Genomic DNA, 17,673 nt, shown 5'->3' with positions numbered 1-17,673 from the left:
TGTGTGAGTTCTAAAATGGTAGCAGACACCATTTTAAAGAAACGCAGAAGAATTTCTCTAATGCAAGTGGTTCTGAAGTGAGCCGAAGCCATGCACACTTTTTAGAGTGCAAACAAACTCCAGTAACGTCAACTTCTGAGTCTGGCAAAATAATTAAAGCTGAGACCTTGTGTGGTAGGTGACGATTCTCATCCTTGTTAGCAACATGCAGTGCCAAAGTAAAGATGATCATTGAACACCAAATAAAGTGGAAATGAACATAAATTGGGTCTTAGGAAAACCTTGCTTTTCAGACAGAAGTGCACATTTTGGAAGGAATTTCACAGGGCTCTGTAAAATATTAACTAAAACAACAATAAATTCACAGGGAAACTACAGCGCTTGAATTGCTTTTAATCAGTTGGTCTTTTGATAGAACCTTGTGCACAGATAGGTCATTCTTTGTTAATTTGTATGTGTATTTACACTCCTGTTACCTGTTGCCTCTGGGTACATGTATACCAATAGAAAGTCATTTATAAGAAATGTAATAAACTGTAGAAGATACAGTAGTTGTTGAGATCCCTTTTGCCAGAATGCCATGAAAGTGCAAACTCTATTAAACTCTGTCCTTATTGACACTTTTTTTAATCTGAGGTCTAACTCTGCTAATTACATATACTTTCCAAAAAGTGGGAAATCTTGTAAACTAGTTCGTTCTATTTACATTTGTATACCATTCCCACACTGTAGCATTTACATGTCACTTCCCTCTTTTCTTTGGACCAAGTGGTCTACCTAGATGCCAGCTTCATGCCAGCATCAGTAGTTCTAATTGTTTTTAACAGGGCTGTTTTGGCTCTCAGGTGTTTTTCATAGAATCATAGAATATCTGGGTTGGAAGGGACCTCAGGAGGTCATCTTAAAGCAGTACCAATCCCCAGACAGATTTTTGCCCCAGTTCCCTAAATGGCCCCTTCAAGGATTGAACTCTCAACCCTGGGTTTAGCAGGCCAATGCTCAAACCACTGAGCTATCCTTCCCCCCTTTTGTTTTGTTTTGTTTTGTTTTTTGTTTTTGTTTTAAATGTCTGTTTGATTTATTTGTTCTAAGGGCTAGTAAGGTACAGTAAATAGGTATTAAGAAAATATTATTGCTCCAGTAATACTAATTTTATTATGTTCTTGGGATGCTTGATAAAAGACAATTGGAGTCTGTTCTCTGGATTCCAGTTGACCTCTTGGATATACAGACTTCAAGCATCTCAGCATCAAGAATCTGGCTGGTTCTTATGCAACAAATTTACAGAGAGTGTACTCGTTTATTTTTATTTTTGCGTTATGTATAAAAGCATTTGGCTGCTTTAGAATCTAAAGTGCTTAAATAGTACGTACTGCAAAATAGAAAACCTAAATAGTGTTTTGTCTATTTGAACTTTAAAACTATTTTACATCCCTTTAAAACTGTTTACATTTTTCTGTATTTCCTTATTGTTCAGTAAGTTATGCTATAATATACTGGTGTGAGAGAAGTAAATATCTAGTTTATCCCGACCAATAACAATTTAATATATGTTCATTGGATTCCAATAAGTGCTTTCTGCCATTAGCCTTGTACAGTGAGAAAACAAATATTTGGCATTTATATATCCAAAGCTGACTTCTGGGTCTTAGTTAAGATTCCCTGCAAATGACTCACAAGGTATGTGGGTGAAGGGGAAGAACTATGATTTAACAAGCAAAATTTAAAAGAAACTTTGACAGACTCTTAAGTGCAGTTTTGCACTGAAGGTGTTTAAGGACTTTGTATGCTCAGACAGCAGCTTGAGTATTCTAGCAAAGCCCAAGTTAGCTGTTGTCATGTTGTTTTCATTGTGTAGAGAGAAATTAGATTGAAGACATATTCCCATTATAAGTTTGTTTTTATATACCTGTGCTGAGTTCATTATTATATAAAAGGGTTAGAAGCATAAGGAGAACTTGCTTAATACATTTTACCCCTGAGCAATGACTCATAATGCAAAGACACTTGTAAAGGCAGATAAAAAAGAATGCAAAGATGATGAGGGCTATTACATAAACACAGTAAGTAGATTATGTGACAATGAAGCATATATTTCACCTAAACCATCACACTATTAAAATAGATTGCACTTTGAAACTACCAGATACTGTATGTAGTTTTAAATTAGTTGTAAACTATATTCATCAGGCCTCAGAAGAAGAGGTGGATCCAGAAGGCAGGGGCGTGATGATAGCTATGTGCTGATTTGATTCTGAGAGAGCATGCGTTTATCTGGGATGAGTTTCTGTATTCAGAGGTGTGAAGTTTCAAAGTTGAAAGCTGAACAAGGCATTTCTTTCACACACTCTGGGTGACAGGTCAATAGCATTTTTAATAACCTTTACTCATACAGTGATTGTGGCTTCAAAAATAAAATGCAGTTTAGCCATTGGTGATAAAGTACTTCATGTAGGTGAATGATGGGGGAATGGTGCCAATCTTGTTGTCTTGTAGATTTCTGCAGTGGTAATATTGGACTTACTTGTTCAGAGTTATTGGTTAAGTACAGTAATTTGATATACCTTTTTAAAATTGTTGCAGTCTGGTCAGGAATATACTTATGATCCAAAATCTTTTTTTTTTTTTTTTTTTTTTTACCAGAATAATCCAGCTTTTTGTCTTTTTGAAAATTTTAAAAACTAAAAATAGTTATTTTTTATGTAGAACTGCTGTAGAGCCAGGTAGTCAGTAGAGAGCCAAAGTAAAGTAACCCGCTGTCCAAATCGTAGGGAGACCACTGACTTTGATGCAAATTGGTATGTTCACCTTCATTGAAAATATTTAACTGGGGGTCTCCGTGTTTACTAAATGGAAAATCCAATGCATACATTCCTCAGCAACTGTGTTGGCTTGTATGGAGCTGGGATTTGAAAAGAGAGTCTGAAATGTAAGCATAGGTGAAATTTTACCAGCAATAATCTTCAGAGACTCTCAACCACAGTGACCATGTTATGAGAGACCTCTGTCACATGTAGTTCCCTAAGGTGTTTGGTGGGCAATAGACTGCCTAATACTCGCCTTTCTAGAGCTTCTGGGCCATTAATGAAAGATTGGTGAGAGTGTTAGTAAATCTGGTAAGTAGCCCAGTATTACCTAAAGTAAAAAAATCAGGTAGTGTTGAGAATTATTTAACCCAAAACTGAAATGCCAACTGGTTTGAAATAGTTAATTGTCACCTCTGTTTTTGTTGTGAGGGTAGGATAACCAATGCTTTTTCTTTATAAAAACAAAAACAAACAAACAAAAAACAAATACCCACACACCTCAGTATTCAGACTTTTCCTACTTACACACAAAGTATCAGAATTAATGTAAAGCTTCCTTTTCACTTCAGTCAGTTTTCTCCTAACAATTATCGTGGCATTCTGACTGATAGAAGCAGGAAGATGATGTATTTAATAATGTTACCAGGGCATATCAAGAAATTGATGTATATTTGTGTGCATATACATGCGCGCACAAGTACATGTATATGCATATGGACACAATATATACATACACATTGCGGTCAAACTTTTCAAACTTGGATTTGTAAAGACAGACTCCTAAATTAATCCTGTGCAGTTATGAGGCAGAGATTCTGGGGGGGAAATAGTATGTGATCATGTAGTTAAAGGCTTTATGATAATACCTACGCACAAGGGGACCAAATTAAGTTGCACAGGTAACCTTAATTCTGGCACTGCCTATCCTTTGAGCATTTAACTCTGAAACCTTGATGATTTAGTTTTTTGTGTATAATTTCCTAGGTTTTAAAAAGCAAACAGAAAAAACAAAATTCATCATGTAGCATCACATGACATACACACGAATCATCAGCAGGGTTCCAGCCTTTAGATTGACCACTTAATTCTCTGCCACTTGTGCTAACAGCATAAATGATAGCAGTAGTAGGTTGTTATCCTCTCTGTGAACCGGCCATTAGAAGCAGATGGAACACTTTCTTGGTGGGTTTCACAGATATTTGCTGGCAGCAGAGGAATGGTAAGACTCAGGAATCCTGGCTTCCATTCCAAGCTCTGGAGGGAAGCGTGCTCTAGTGGGCATTGACTCCTCTGTCCCATCCCCTCCAATCTGTCTCTTTTCCAGTCGTGTATCTTCCCCACCCTGGTTCCTCATCCCAGTCTTCTTGCCCTGCCATTCCCAGTTTCCTGTCCGCACTGGATACCAGTCTTAAACCCCTTTTTGGGATTCTTTATCCAATCTCATTCCCAGCATCCTGGCTCTTTGTGAAATCTGTTCCCAGATTCCATATCCTTTCCCCTAGGTTCTTCTTTTGTTCCTGCTGTGTCAGTATCAAGCAGCTTCTTCCTTTAAGCCAACAGGGGCTCATTGAGAGCACAGATGAGACAAGTTCTCTGCTCCCGGGATCCCCAGTCTGCAGCATGCTCAGTGCAGATGAAATTTTTGGGGAATTGGCTGCTGAAGTCTAAGACAACACCATTAAGCATGTTCAAATTGTAATTTTTTTAAAGACTTATGACTTGGCCAAATTTAGGCAGATTTTTCATGGAAACAGCAAAAGCCACAACCCTGACACAGACTACACGTGCCAAATTTCAAGTCTCTGCTCCAAAGCATGAGAATGCTCAAGCTTCTGAAAGAAATGGAATTTTAATATGGGCCTATTTTTCCCTAGCCTCCTTCTTAAAAATAGCTGAATTGCTTTGTCTGAAATCTTCCAAAAATGTTGATCCTGACACAGACACCCAGCATGGAAAACTTCAGCCCAAACAGGTAGAGTTAGCCAAAAGTTATATCCAACTGAAAAGACAGTCTGATAGGAACAGTTAGGCAACCTTAATAATAGGCGATGTTACCATCCTTGCCTATAATTTATCTATATAATGTGCACATGGTCTTGTCTTTTAATCTACCAAAATGAATAACAGGAGTAATTTTACAGCCTTTTTTCCATTTATGGGAAAATCTGTACAACTGTGATAATGAGTAAATAGTCTCACCATAATTTACCAATAAAACGTTACTGATAGTGGGAGACAGCCTTAAATAAATCTTCTTTTTTTTAAAAAAATATTACTTATTTTAATTGGCAAGGAAAAATTGAGTTGAGTATTCTAGTGAGAGTACATTTTTAATAATATAATATAACCTGTTTCTGAGATGATTTTTTCATATTTGATTTGAAAACTATATTTCTACTTAGCCAGGGTATGAAGTAAATAATTTATAATTCTTAAGGTAAAGCAGGAATACGTGAGCAAGCCAGAAAATGCAATCCTGATGATCTAATTTTTGTGGATCAGTAATTTACTTCAGTTTAGCATAATTTTTAAATCAAGCTGCCAGAACCAATCCTTTTGTGAAGTATATTGTGTGTCATGATTTGGACTTAACATGGAATCAGTGAAACTCCTGTGTACAAAGGTAGTAGCGCAGTGGAAGCAAGATGACTGATCTTCCTTAGAGTGATTCAGACTTGAGAGATTTTAGCAAATCTCTGAGCTATTTTCTTTTTCCACTTTGACCCATACTGTCTGCTTCTTAGACCAAAACTGATGGTCCACTGTTATCAACTTTTACTTCAGTTTTCCAGCACCCAGTTGCTGTTATACTATCCTTGTAATGTAATAGTAAGCACAAGGGTTGCCAGTTTTCATATTAATTGCTAGGTTTTTGTTATAACTTAAATAATTTATTTGTATGTATTTTCCTCTCACTTTTTTCTGGAGTAACTTTAGTAAACTGAAAGACTGTTAAGATGGCAGCTTGTACTTAAAACCACAGTAGGTCTTCTGGGGTGCATTGCTCAGCCTGTTTTGTAGGTTCTAGATGTTTTCCTTAGAGCCACTCCTAGCCTTTAAACTATTAAGCCTCTCATCTCATCTCATTGCACATGTATAACTCATTATCATTAATGACTCTAGTTTCATGTGGCTTTTGAGGGGAGAATATACCCTTTAGAACTGACAGGTGTCTTCTATAACTCTGTCTTTTGAAGAATAGGATATGTGCTTAGTTTTCACCTTACATAACTTCACATGCTCGATTGAAAGACTAAATGATAGAGGTGCAGACTTGTAGACTAAGTGCATCTTGGAGACAAATGCGTATCTTTAGTGGTCCATCCATTGTTATGCTTCGTTGTATACCAATGTAACATGCTCTGGCCATGTCAACAAGTTGACATTATGCAATTTCTTTCATTGTTTTTTAAACAAGCAGTAGATAGAATTGAAAACACCAATTTTAGAGTGCTAAGTCATGAAAAATTTCAAAGTCTTTATGCACTGGTTGAAGGTTAATTATGTCTTAGAATTACTAATTATTTACAACGATTCTATAAAAATAAAGGTAAGTATTTAATATATTTGCCTTCATGTCTCAATAGAGATTTTATATTTTTAAAAAACTAATTCAAAATATTTTTAAAAGAGGTGCTCTAGTAGAATTGTAGAGTGTTTTAATGCAGTTTGGCCTGAAAGTACTATAACCACATTGTATCAGGGAGATTTTATAATTAAGGCTTGAAAGAAACAAGGATGAACTGTTGTATTTAAAAACATTAAGGGTTTTTCTCAGTAGCAAAGAATTGAACTGAAGGAAGGCTTACTACTTCAGGGGAGTGAATAACTTTATCTGTCACATCTTTCTTTTAAAGTTTTCATAGTTAATTACAGGTCTGTCAGTTTTATGAGCTTCTATGTCTCCTATCTCTGTTTTAATATTCTAGCAATAAGATCATCTCTTGTTTGTATCACTAACTCACTATTTTCCGATGATTTTTCTTCCCAGTCTGCTGGGGGTTCTTTACCAGTGTAACTCACTTGGAGCCAAATGGATGTTAGGTTCTCTTTCCAGTTGTAAAAATGTTTATTTTATCCCTTCATGCAAACATGTCCACTCACGGCTGTGGACATTGTGCAGTGAAAATCTGTTTCACAGCACCAAGAGTTTTACTGCACCCTTTTTTTTTTTGGGGGGGGGGGGGGGGACGCAATGTTTGGACTCTGAGCTTGCTTTGAGAAGTCTCTGTCAAATCATTAACAAAAAAAAATTGCTGTTAGTTAAATAACTTGATTTCTGAAGAGCTAATTTCTCTCTACTCTACTCTTCTCTTTCCAGCCAGTCTTTATTTCTATCTTTGTCTTTCTTTAGCTCTGCCTCTAAAGAGAAGCAAACAACACCTTCCCCCTCCCCCCCGCCCCATTGTTGTCACTTGAGCAGCCCAGTAAGAAAGTGATTATTATTTAGTTTATATCAGGTATCTTAACCCTTCATATGAAGTGTATGTGTTTAAATTATATATAAATTAATTGAAGATTTTCCCTGCAAATGGAGTTCTGAATTAGGACCCTGAAATCCTAAAATAATAATTTCAGGGTTTGTGAACATCATAACTGTATAATTTGGAACACTTTCTTGCCTTTTTGCATGTGCCTTTCTGCCACCTCAGTTTTTTCTTCATTGAATTAGGAAAGAGTCAGAATTAACTGATTTTCTGAAGATCTAGTAGATGGTTAAAAATATAATCTGCAATGAGAGGATAGACCATGAAGTCTAATTTTTTTGCTCAGGTAGTAAGTGTTTTCCTTCTTATGCTGCTTTACAGTAAGGGATTATGGGTAAAGATTTATATTAATTACACAACTAGTTTGTTCAATGTTTACTAAAAATTGCGTTTTGTTGTCTGAAATTCTTTGGTTTTCATTCATTGTGATCCATCCTAGTATCCATATTTGTGTGGCAAACAAAATACAATTTCACACAACCATGGAAAGGTAGCATCTGGTAGTTCTTCATGCAGCCAGTAAATATTGTCTTTATCTGACGTAGCCTTACCTGTAAGAGATGCCAGAAACCCAGATTAGACAGAAGAGTGCTGGCTATTGTTGTATTAATCAGTTTATTTTTAGTTTTGTAAATCATATTATCTGCTTTCTGTCTCATACTACATTTTTATATGGGATTCATAGAGCAAATGAGCCTTATTAAAATTAAAGATGATGGAGCTGTTACTGTAGAATATGCTTGACATAGTTTTAGCATTCTCTATGAAAATTGATAAATGCTTCCTTGAAAAGAGGAGTGGTCATGAATTTACAAAGTTTTAGGGAAGGAGAAGCAAGGCATCAGGTAACTTGATAATCTTTCGGTACTCAAATCTAGTTTAGGTAATTCGGTAACTCCTGTTATATGTATCTGAACACTACCCAATCTTCTGTGAATTTATCCTCGTGACACCCAGCATGAAGTAGCGAAATACCATTATTATTCTCATTTTATACATACTGGCATGTCCAGACTAGGGAAAAAAGGTGTATTTTTATCACCATTAGTTCCCACCTTGTAAAATGACACCTTTTTCTCTAGTTAAGTCAAGATCTAAATGACTTTACCAGGATAACAAAGGGACTTTGTGGTGGAGCTGGGAATTGAACCCCAGTTTCCCATGTCCCAGGTTAGTGCCTTACCCACTGGACTTACTCTCTGAAATCAAACCTGTAATGATTTTCTTCTCTCTACCAGCCTGCACAACATAGGGAATTTTTTAATCGACTTATTTGATGCCAGCAGTGTGCTTGGCACAGTTATATTCACCCAATGCCAGCTCCCTGCCACAAGGAGTTGACAATCTGAATCAAACTGGTAATGTTTCTTGTGTTGTGAACAAAAAATTCCTCAGACAAGCGAATATTGGAAATGGTGAACTATAGTATACCATTATACATAGACATCAAATTATCTAAATAAACAGCAAGCAGTGCCATCAGAATCTGGTATCTACTTCTCATGAACTTGCTTGAAGGAGCTCTAACATCACTACATAAGTATTTGTGTAGTGTCAGAACTGGAGAAGTGAAGATAGTTTGAGATATTCAAAGAAGGGTGTCAAAGAAAATAAAAAGTCTGGTCGTACATATGATTGCTGTAGGAGAATATTAAACTTGGAGACACTCACTCACTCACTCACTCAGTGTTGCAAAGTCCAGCACCAAACATCTAGGAGTTGCCTAGCGAGTGTGAGAGAGAATTGCAGGGAAGGGGGGCATAGTCTCATGGTCAAGACAGCTAAATGCCATCATGCCAGTTTTCTTCATAGAGCTCTTATGTGATGCTGGTCAAATCAATCAAACCAAATTTTTCATAGGTGATCACTCATTGTGAATTCTTCCTAATTTTATGAGTGTCCAGCTTGAGACACTCTGGTCTCTTTTGCAGAAGTGCTGAGCACTCACAGTTGCAACTGAAGAAAATGAGACTGAATATATAAAATATTTAATAAAATAATATTAAAGTACTCTGAAAAAGCAGGTCTTAGGTATCTCATATTTGACGCCCAAAGTTAATGCATACTTTTTATGTTAATCTCGTTGTGCCTCAGCTCGCCATCCATAAAATGATGATGATAATACCCATTTATTTCATGGGGGTGTTTTGAATATCAGTTCATGTTTGTGAAGCACTCAGGTTCGGTAGTGGTGAGTTCCATAGAAAAGCTCAAGAGGCCATTCTGTGTTCTTAATAGTGTTTTGAATAGTGTGAAATAAATAAGAACTAAGGCCATACATTGAATAATGAGACTAAAACAAAATGGAATAGTTGCTTATTAATTGAACACCATCCATTCTGCTCACTTAATGAGGCAGGGTCTTGTGGAAAAAGTGGGTGATCATGTAATTATCATAATGCATATACACAAGTAGACCGAATTAAGGTTGCACAATCAGTCTTAATTCAGGCACTTCCTAACTTTAGAGTGCTTGACTTTGCAACTGTAATCTTTTTACCATCATTTATGTAGTTTCCTACATTTCTAAAAAAGCAAACTGAAAACACAGAAATTCCATCATGTGACATCACGATGACACGCATGGTCATCAGCAGGATTAGATACACTGCACAGATATCTTTCACTTGAGCTAATGGAGTACATGGTAGCAGTTACGTTATCACCCTCTATGTGGATTAACACTGGAGGGAGCGAAACATGCTTTGTTGGTGGCTTTCGCAGATATATGCTGGCAGGACTTGAGATACTTAGGTTCCATTCCAAGCTGCAGAGGGACGTGTGCTCTAGTGGACACAAACTCTTCTGCCCATTCTCCCCAAGCTTGACCCCTTCTGCCCCATCCCCTCCAACCTGTCCCTTTCCCAGTCTCATACCAGCCCCATTCTCCTCATGTAAACACTCCCAGTGTCCACTCCTTAGGCTTCTTGTCCTAGTCTCCCTTGTGCAGCCAGTCCCAGTTTTCCTTCTCTTAGCTCCTCCTCCAGTCTGTATCTCCTGTCACTTCCATCCCCCCTGGCTCCCAGTCAGTCTAATTGCCCAACAGAGTCAATGCTTCTCCTCCAACTCCCAGGCAATTTCTCTTCTCCCTCCCTCCCTCTAGTCCCCTCCTACTCCTTTCCCTTTTCTCTGGTCCAGACTTTGTCTCCCCTGCGCTGGAATCAGATGGCTTCCTCCTCTGCATTGTCTGGGTGCTAGCAGGGCACACTGAGCGCACAAGAGGGACAGTCTCCCTGCCCTTGGTTCCACTGGCTGTGCAGTGTAGTGCAGCTCTGTGCACTGCAGTGGTCATAAAGGCTAACAGAATGTTAGGCACTATTAGAAAAGGGACAGAAAATATAATGCCAGTATATAAAGGGGAAAACAGGTGGCTATCTCCAACCCTCTGGTTCTGTATGCTCCTGAAGCTCTGGTACTGGCCAGTGTTGGATACAGGATCCTGGAGTAGATGGACCATTAGTCTGACCCAGTATGGCTGTTCTTGTGTTATCCTGTCTGCTGGGAACATGGCAATAATAAGGACAGTGTGGAAAGAGTGCATTTTAATGGGTTAACGGGTACTAGGATAATCACATGGGAATCATTTCTTCGAAGAACAGTAAGAAAAGTAATCGTGACCAAGGAATTCAAAGAGGTTATGAATATAAAGCTCATTGGTCAGCAAGTGCAAAAGCTAATGAGCTTAAGTTTTCTGGAACTGAGAGCAGATCATTTTACACTTAATCTTACAACCATTCAGAGAGTATATGTAACATTTTAATGTGGCAATAGGAGTTTAGTGCATTGTTGGGCCCTGTTTGTGTTATGGCAGGAAAAAGCAACTTTTTCATGTAATAAGAGTTTGCTTACATGAGCAAACAAGTAGGCATGGGAGCTTTGATCTTGCCTATGCTTGAAGACAGTGGCTCCTTTGATCTGGGAGGCACAGTGAGACAATTCAAAAGAAGAATTCTCTACCCAGGTCCAAAGATAGACAGGTAATAACAGTGGATACACTATCAAAATGGTAGCCAAATTGTCTTCTTTAAATGTTTCTCCCTCTTCCCCCCCAGGAAAAGGTTAGTCTGGAGAGAAAGAATGGTTCCACTAGGCAGTGGAGGTCTTTGTGGCACAGCTGGGAAGTGAACAGACTTTCTGTGAGAGCTTAGACAAGTCACTTGATCCATTTAGGTGCAGAATAAGACTAATAATACTTAACTAACCTACACAGGCATTGAGGGTAAATTTTGGAGGCTCACTCTGATGGTGGGATCATATAATTTCATAGTATGGTCACAGACTACCCTGTTATATTTTCTGTATTACATTGGATAATGTCCAAGACCTTTCAGATCATTCACTTCTCCAAACCCTAGCTGCCTTGGCCATCACTGGCATAATTTGAGGCGATGGGAGAACTGCAGCTCCATCTGTGTATCCAAGCCATTACCTAATCATGGTTCTCCTTCTACATAAGCTCAGAATTGAGGTTCTTTTTCTGTGGCATCTATTACTAATTGCCCCAGCTAACATTTCCAAGACCCAATTCAAGTAATCTTAGATGAAAGAAAGTATTAGAAATAGAGATAAAATAACCATAATGAAATAAGCCCGTGTTGCTGAACACTATGGAAAAGGTTTGGTAGGTTGACTCTAACCTTTATTAATAAAAAACAGAGTATAAGATGTCTGAAAATCTCATATGATGTAAGGTTTTTATTGTCCGGCACACAATTTGTAAGTTTTTGTTTGTTTGTTTGTTTTTGTTTTTTCCCATTTCAGTGCTCAGGTCTCAGAGGTCAATCATTCTAACTGGATTTGCTGTTTTGTACATCCTGGTTTGGCTATTTAAGTTCAAGCGTTAAGTTTCAGTTAGTGTTGGTGAAACTATTATCCACTATTATTAACTATTATTCCTTTCTCTGTGGAAAGGAAAGCATAGGTCCTCTACTTAGCAAGAAGGAGAGCTAATAATAGATGGCATCAGGTATCTAATGCCTATTTTGCTTCATTCTTCACTAAAAGGGTTAATGGTGACCATATATTTACACAATTAATGCTAACAAAGGGGAAGGAATGCAGCCTGAAATAGGGAAATAACAGATTTAAAAGAATACTTAGATAAGTTAGATGTAATTGGAAATTAGTCTAGAGTTCTCGAGGAGCTAGCTGAACCAATCTCGGAACAGTTAGCAATTATCTTTGAGAATTCATGGAGGATGGGTAAGTTCCCAGAGGACTGAAGAAAGACAAACAGTAGTACTTGTCTTTAAAAAGAGGAATAAAGAGAACCTTGGGAATTATATACCAGTCAGCCTAACTTTGATACCTGAATAGATACTGGAACAAATTATTAACCAATTTTAAGCACCTAAAGGATACTAGTAATAGCTAAGGCTACGTTTTTAGTCACGGGTATTTTTAATAAAAGTCATGGACAGGTCACGGGCAGTAAACAAAAATTCACAGCCCATGACCTGTCCATGACTTGTACTATATACCCCTGACTAAATCTTGGGGAGGGACGTGGCCTGGGGGCACCGTGGGTGTTCAGGGCGGAGGGCCAAGACTCCCGCTGGTGCTGGGAGGGGCGTTGGCAGGGCTGGCAGGCTCCCTACCTGGCTCCGCACCTCCCTGCAAGCGGTGACATCCCCTTCCCTTAGCTTCTAGGCGGAGGTGTGTCCAGGCAGCTCTGCACACTGCCTCCTCCCCAGGGGCCAGCTCTGCAGCTACCATTGGCCAGGAACCGCAGCCAATTGGAGCTGCTGGGGCGGTGCCTGCAGGTGGAGGCAGCGCGCAGGCCACGCCTCCCCCTAGGAGCTGAGGGATGTTGATGCTTCCGGGGAGTCGTCCCTCCCCTTACCCCATCCTCCTGAGGTAAGCGCCACCTTGACTCCAGAGAGATTACTGATGAACCCAGGAAGCTGAGTAGCAAATACTACTTCCTCAGCTACCTGGGAACCTGCATGGGGCATATCAAAAGTTTCTTCGGGAGGAGATGTTTTTCCCTGGGGCAGCTTGGGGTCTGGGGAGGGGAGGTGCGGCATGGCTGCGGCCAGCCTAGGGCTCTTCCAGCCGAGGGTGGGGGTGCTCGGTGCTCCTGTGGGGGTGGGGGGCTCATGGCTCCAGCCACAAGGGAGTGGCGGGGGTCTTGTGGCTCCGGCTGCATGGGGGTGGCGGGGCTCTGGCAATGGGGGGGAGGGGCAGAACAGGCAGAGCCGGGGGCTAGCCTCCCGGAAAGAGGGCTCTGCTCGCTGTCGCCTATGCTCTCCCTCCTAAATACAAAGGCAAGAAAACATCAGACTATGGGCTGGTCTACACTGGGGGGGGGATCGATCTAAGATACACAACTTCAGCTACGCGAATAGCGTAGCTGAAGTCGAAGTATCTAAGATCGAATTACCTCGGGGTCCACATGGCACGGGATCGACAGCCACGGCTCCCCCGTCGACTGCGCTACCGTCGCTCACTCCGGTGGAGTTACGGAGTCCACAGGGAGCGCATTCGGGGATCGATTACTACCTGCCGACCTGGCGGGTAGTGAAGACGTACCCTATGATGTGAGGAGGCTGAGAGCCTCTGTCATAGGCTTATTTGTGTATCGTACAGTCTTCAGTCACTATGATGATTTAAAGTACTCCAGAAAAGCATTGTAGAAGCAAATGGTGAAAACACCTCACTCAAGCACCATGTGTGAAGAGGTGCAAAGTAGATATCTTCTTAGAAAAAGTGGAGTGTTGAGGTTAGAAAGTGCCAAGTGGCTCTGTGGTAGTCACAGTTTTAGAAAGGTTTGAATGTTTCTGTAGATGACAGTAGAGACAGATGCTGATAATAGCAGTGGTTCTTTCAGGAACTTTCCTGAATATTGAATTTCCTGGTCCTATCTGTTGATCTTATTGTTAGAAAAATATTTACCATTAATGAGAAAACAGCCAAATATCAAAATGATTTTGAAAAGTAACCCCAATCGATGTACATTTTTCTTCATTTTCCTGGATTCTCTGAATGGATAGTTGTACTAAATGGTAACCTTGACCTGTTATTGAAGCTGAAGATTTTCTCCACATTAGGAAATGAGGAGGAATCTTTGAGCATGGGTACTAAAAATGACTCTCTCAATGAGAAACATTAAGTACCCCAAGGAAAAATATTTCTCATTTTCCGAGGTGGGGGGGAGGGGAAGGGAGGAAAGAATCTTAGACTAACTTTAGAAATTACCTTCCATGCTTGATCTCTGTCTGTTATTTGAACAATGGTTTGTAGGTGATTCTGCAAGGAGGGAAAGGGATGCAGTTTATAAACGATCCTTAAAAATGTGCAAAATTAGCAAAAAAATTAGCAAATTAATGTATTCATTATTTATGGGATGATTTAAAACTATACATTGTGTATTATTCAGGATTTCTTCATGCTGATATTTTGACTCAAACAAAGACTCCTTGTGCAGTGGACAAAAGTGAACTACAATAAAAGCAATCTCCTGGGTTAGGGTATTATCCTTCTCCCATTTCAAGTCAATGGCATAGCTCCCGTTGACTTCAAAGATTTTGGATCCAAGCCCTTAAAGAAACTTCACCTTTGTATACAGTTTGCCAAAGTTGTGTGTGTTTCAGACAGAAGTTATGGTCTGGGGCTTGAAGGATGGGCAGGGGGTTAGGTGTAAGAAAATCAATAAATAATAATTAGAAAACCAAAACAGACATTGAATAAAAAATTTAAATCTCTATTTTCCCCATTAGTTATTTATGTGAAAAGTTCTCTTGGTTCCATAATACTAATCAAAGCTACCTGTAATTTTTGAGTCCTGCTACTAAACATGTTTGCTTCCCTGTCTTTTGAGTTCAGTTATTATTTGGTGTCATCAAGATGCATTGAGCTTTATTTTTATTTTGCTTAATACTTTTCAAATCCATTTTTTTTTAATTATGATACACAGATTTAGCCTTTAACTGTTTGATCTGATTTCATTTGTCTCTGACAAGAACCTGGGCTTGTTTTTAGTAATCATTTGATAAACAAGCATGTGGATTTACCTCCACATGGGATTTTTGCTTGTTTTTATTACTCTGTTTTGAGGCACACTAAGTTATTCAATAAAGAATCCTACTTTCTTATTCTACATTGCAATCTTTTGTTTAGATGTTCTAAGTAATTTTGCATTTTGCTGCTCGTTGTTGGTCTCAATAGAATCTGTTTCTGACTAGTTCATACTTTTTCTGTTCATGGATTTTAATTTTTCTCAGCCAAATTTCCACATGTTTGCTGGCTGCGACTCTTTAGCTATTGACATTAATCCCGTAAAAGAGAAATGTTGTCAAACTCTTTTTTAATGTAAGCTTGTCATGTTTCTGCTAAATTTCTTTCCTTATTATTTTTGCATATAGCCCGTAGGATAATAATTATTAAACTATCTCTTGCTGATAACAGCTGAAAACAGTTGTGTTTGGACAGGAGACACAGCCTGTCAGCAAAGCTTTCCGAATATAAATTTGAAAAAAAAAAAACCCAAAAAACAAAAACCACACTAACACAGTTTAGTTTTCTACAAGAATGTTAGGGAAAGTGGGAGATTAGAAGTGGAGACATTTGTGAATTATACTATCTAACATTTAAGGTTGATCTAAAGTGGTGATCCCAACGGGTTAACTGTTCCCTGGTAGAGGATACAAAGGACCAGCTATAGCAAAGGCCTCCTACTTGTTCTCCAGATGTTTTTGTATGTAGTATTATTAGTTGTAGTATTAGTATTATTTATTTATTATTCTTTGTTTGAAAGTCTCTGGTTGTTTTGGTTGCAAAGGAAATCTTCAAAGCATGAAGCAAGTATAACTGATGCAGCAATATCTGCTGGAGAACCTGGAACAATACTACTTAGGTGTGAATTGTCCCATTCATTTAGCTGATGCTAACTTGGATGCAAATGGGATATTTTAATTGTTTCACGTCATTAAAATGTGTAAGAAAGGAGAAGTGGTATGAAGATTTATAAGTGTATTATAAAGTGGAGGTCGGATGATGTAGGACTAGCTTAGGCAGAGAGGAGGAGGGAAATGAGGCTGAAAATGCATAAATTTATGTAGGGAGATAAAAGGATAAATGGACACATGTCCGATATTAGGAATGGCAATATACAAAAACCTGTAGGAGAACACTTCAACCTCCCTGGCCACACAATAGCAGATGTAAAGGTAGCCATCTTACAGCAAAAAAACTTCAGGACCAGACTTCAAAGAGAAACTGATGAGCTTCAGTTCATTTGCAAATTTGACACCATCAGATCAGGATTAAACAAAGACTGTGAATGGCTAGCCAACTACAAAAGCAGTTTCTCCTCCCTTGGTGTTCACACCTCAACTGCTAGAAGAGGGCCTCATTCTCCCTGATTGAACTAACCTCATTATCTCCAGGCTGATTCTTGCCTGCATATTTATATCTGCCTCTGGAAATTTCCATTACATACATCTGATGAAGTGGGTATTCACCCATGAAAGCTTATGGTCCAATACATCTGTTAGTCTTTAAGGTGCCACAGAACACTTTGTTGCTTTTTACAGATCCAGACTAACATGGCTACCCTCTGATACTTAGTATTGTTAAATATCTTAGTTTAAGCTCCTGGATCGAGTGGGTCCATTACTTCTATTAATACAGGGGTTAATTTTCAGTGTGCATTAAAGTCTGGAAAGCGATAGGAATTTCCGCCTGCTGACTTATTTGTTGTGGGAAACTAATTCAAGATGTGACGTTCCATCCTGAATTTCTGTGATTAATTAGCAGACTCGAAAAAGAATATTTGTTTTAATAATGACTCTGATATAAGCAATACAACATTTTAATACCTGCATATCACTGGGTACATAATCTGTAGCAAAGATGATCATTTTAACAGGTCTAAATGCAAAATATAATATGTAAATACATTAGTGAAGTTATTCAACATACCTGACTTCTCTTGTGACTATGAATGAAATATGTTTGACATGGTTTTCCAAGAAGTATGACTGAAATTTCTTCCCTCCGATTTGTTTTTTAGCCCTGGAGTGAGATCTGATGTAAGCTCTTCTCCATCCACCACCTCAACAGCGACAGGACCACCTCCCAAGCTTTGCCTGGTCTGTTCCGATGAAGCCTCTGGATGTCATTATGGTGTCCTAACTTGCGGCAGCTGCAAAGTGTTCTTCAAAAGAGCTGTGGAAGGTAGGATGTGTTTTGAAGAGTTTATTATCTGTTAAAAATTATAAAATATATGTACAATCTAATGCCTCTGCAGGCATCTTTGCTCCTCCCTAAAATCCTATGGGAAATTAACTATTTCTTCTACAAATGCTGATCCCTATGTATATTCCACTGTGGGTACACATGTACGCCATGTGCCCGGAGTCAGAGAATTTGGAAAGTAG

At 38.8% G+C, this 17,673-nt stretch overlaps 1 protein-coding gene across 5 annotated transcripts in view; it reads left to right on the top strand.

Annotated features, from left to right (window-relative positions):
* NR3C1 (nuclear receptor subfamily 3 group C member 1) overlaps positions 1 to 17,673 on the top strand; it is a 162,876-nt gene that overhangs the window by 89,788 nt on the left and 55,415 nt on the right. For all 5 annotated transcript variants that reach the window (XM_054038357.1, XM_054038356.1, XM_054038358.1 and 2 more), the window contains exon 3: positions 17,307 to 17,470. In XM_054038357.1, coding sequence (XP_053894332.1) covers positions 17,307 to 17,470 — 164 coding nt within the window. The remainder of the gene's footprint in view (positions 1 to 17,306; positions 17,471 to 17,673) is intronic.

Source organism: Malaclemys terrapin, chromosome 8, assembly GCF_027887155.1.
Source record: "Malaclemys terrapin pileata isolate rMalTer1 chromosome 8, rMalTer1.hap1, whole genome shotgun sequence".
NCBI lineage: Eukaryota > Metazoa > Chordata > Testudines > Emydidae > Malaclemys > Malaclemys terrapin.
The sequence above is the reverse complement of the archived record's forward strand: the minus strand, read 5'-3'. Positions and strand labels throughout refer to the sequence as shown.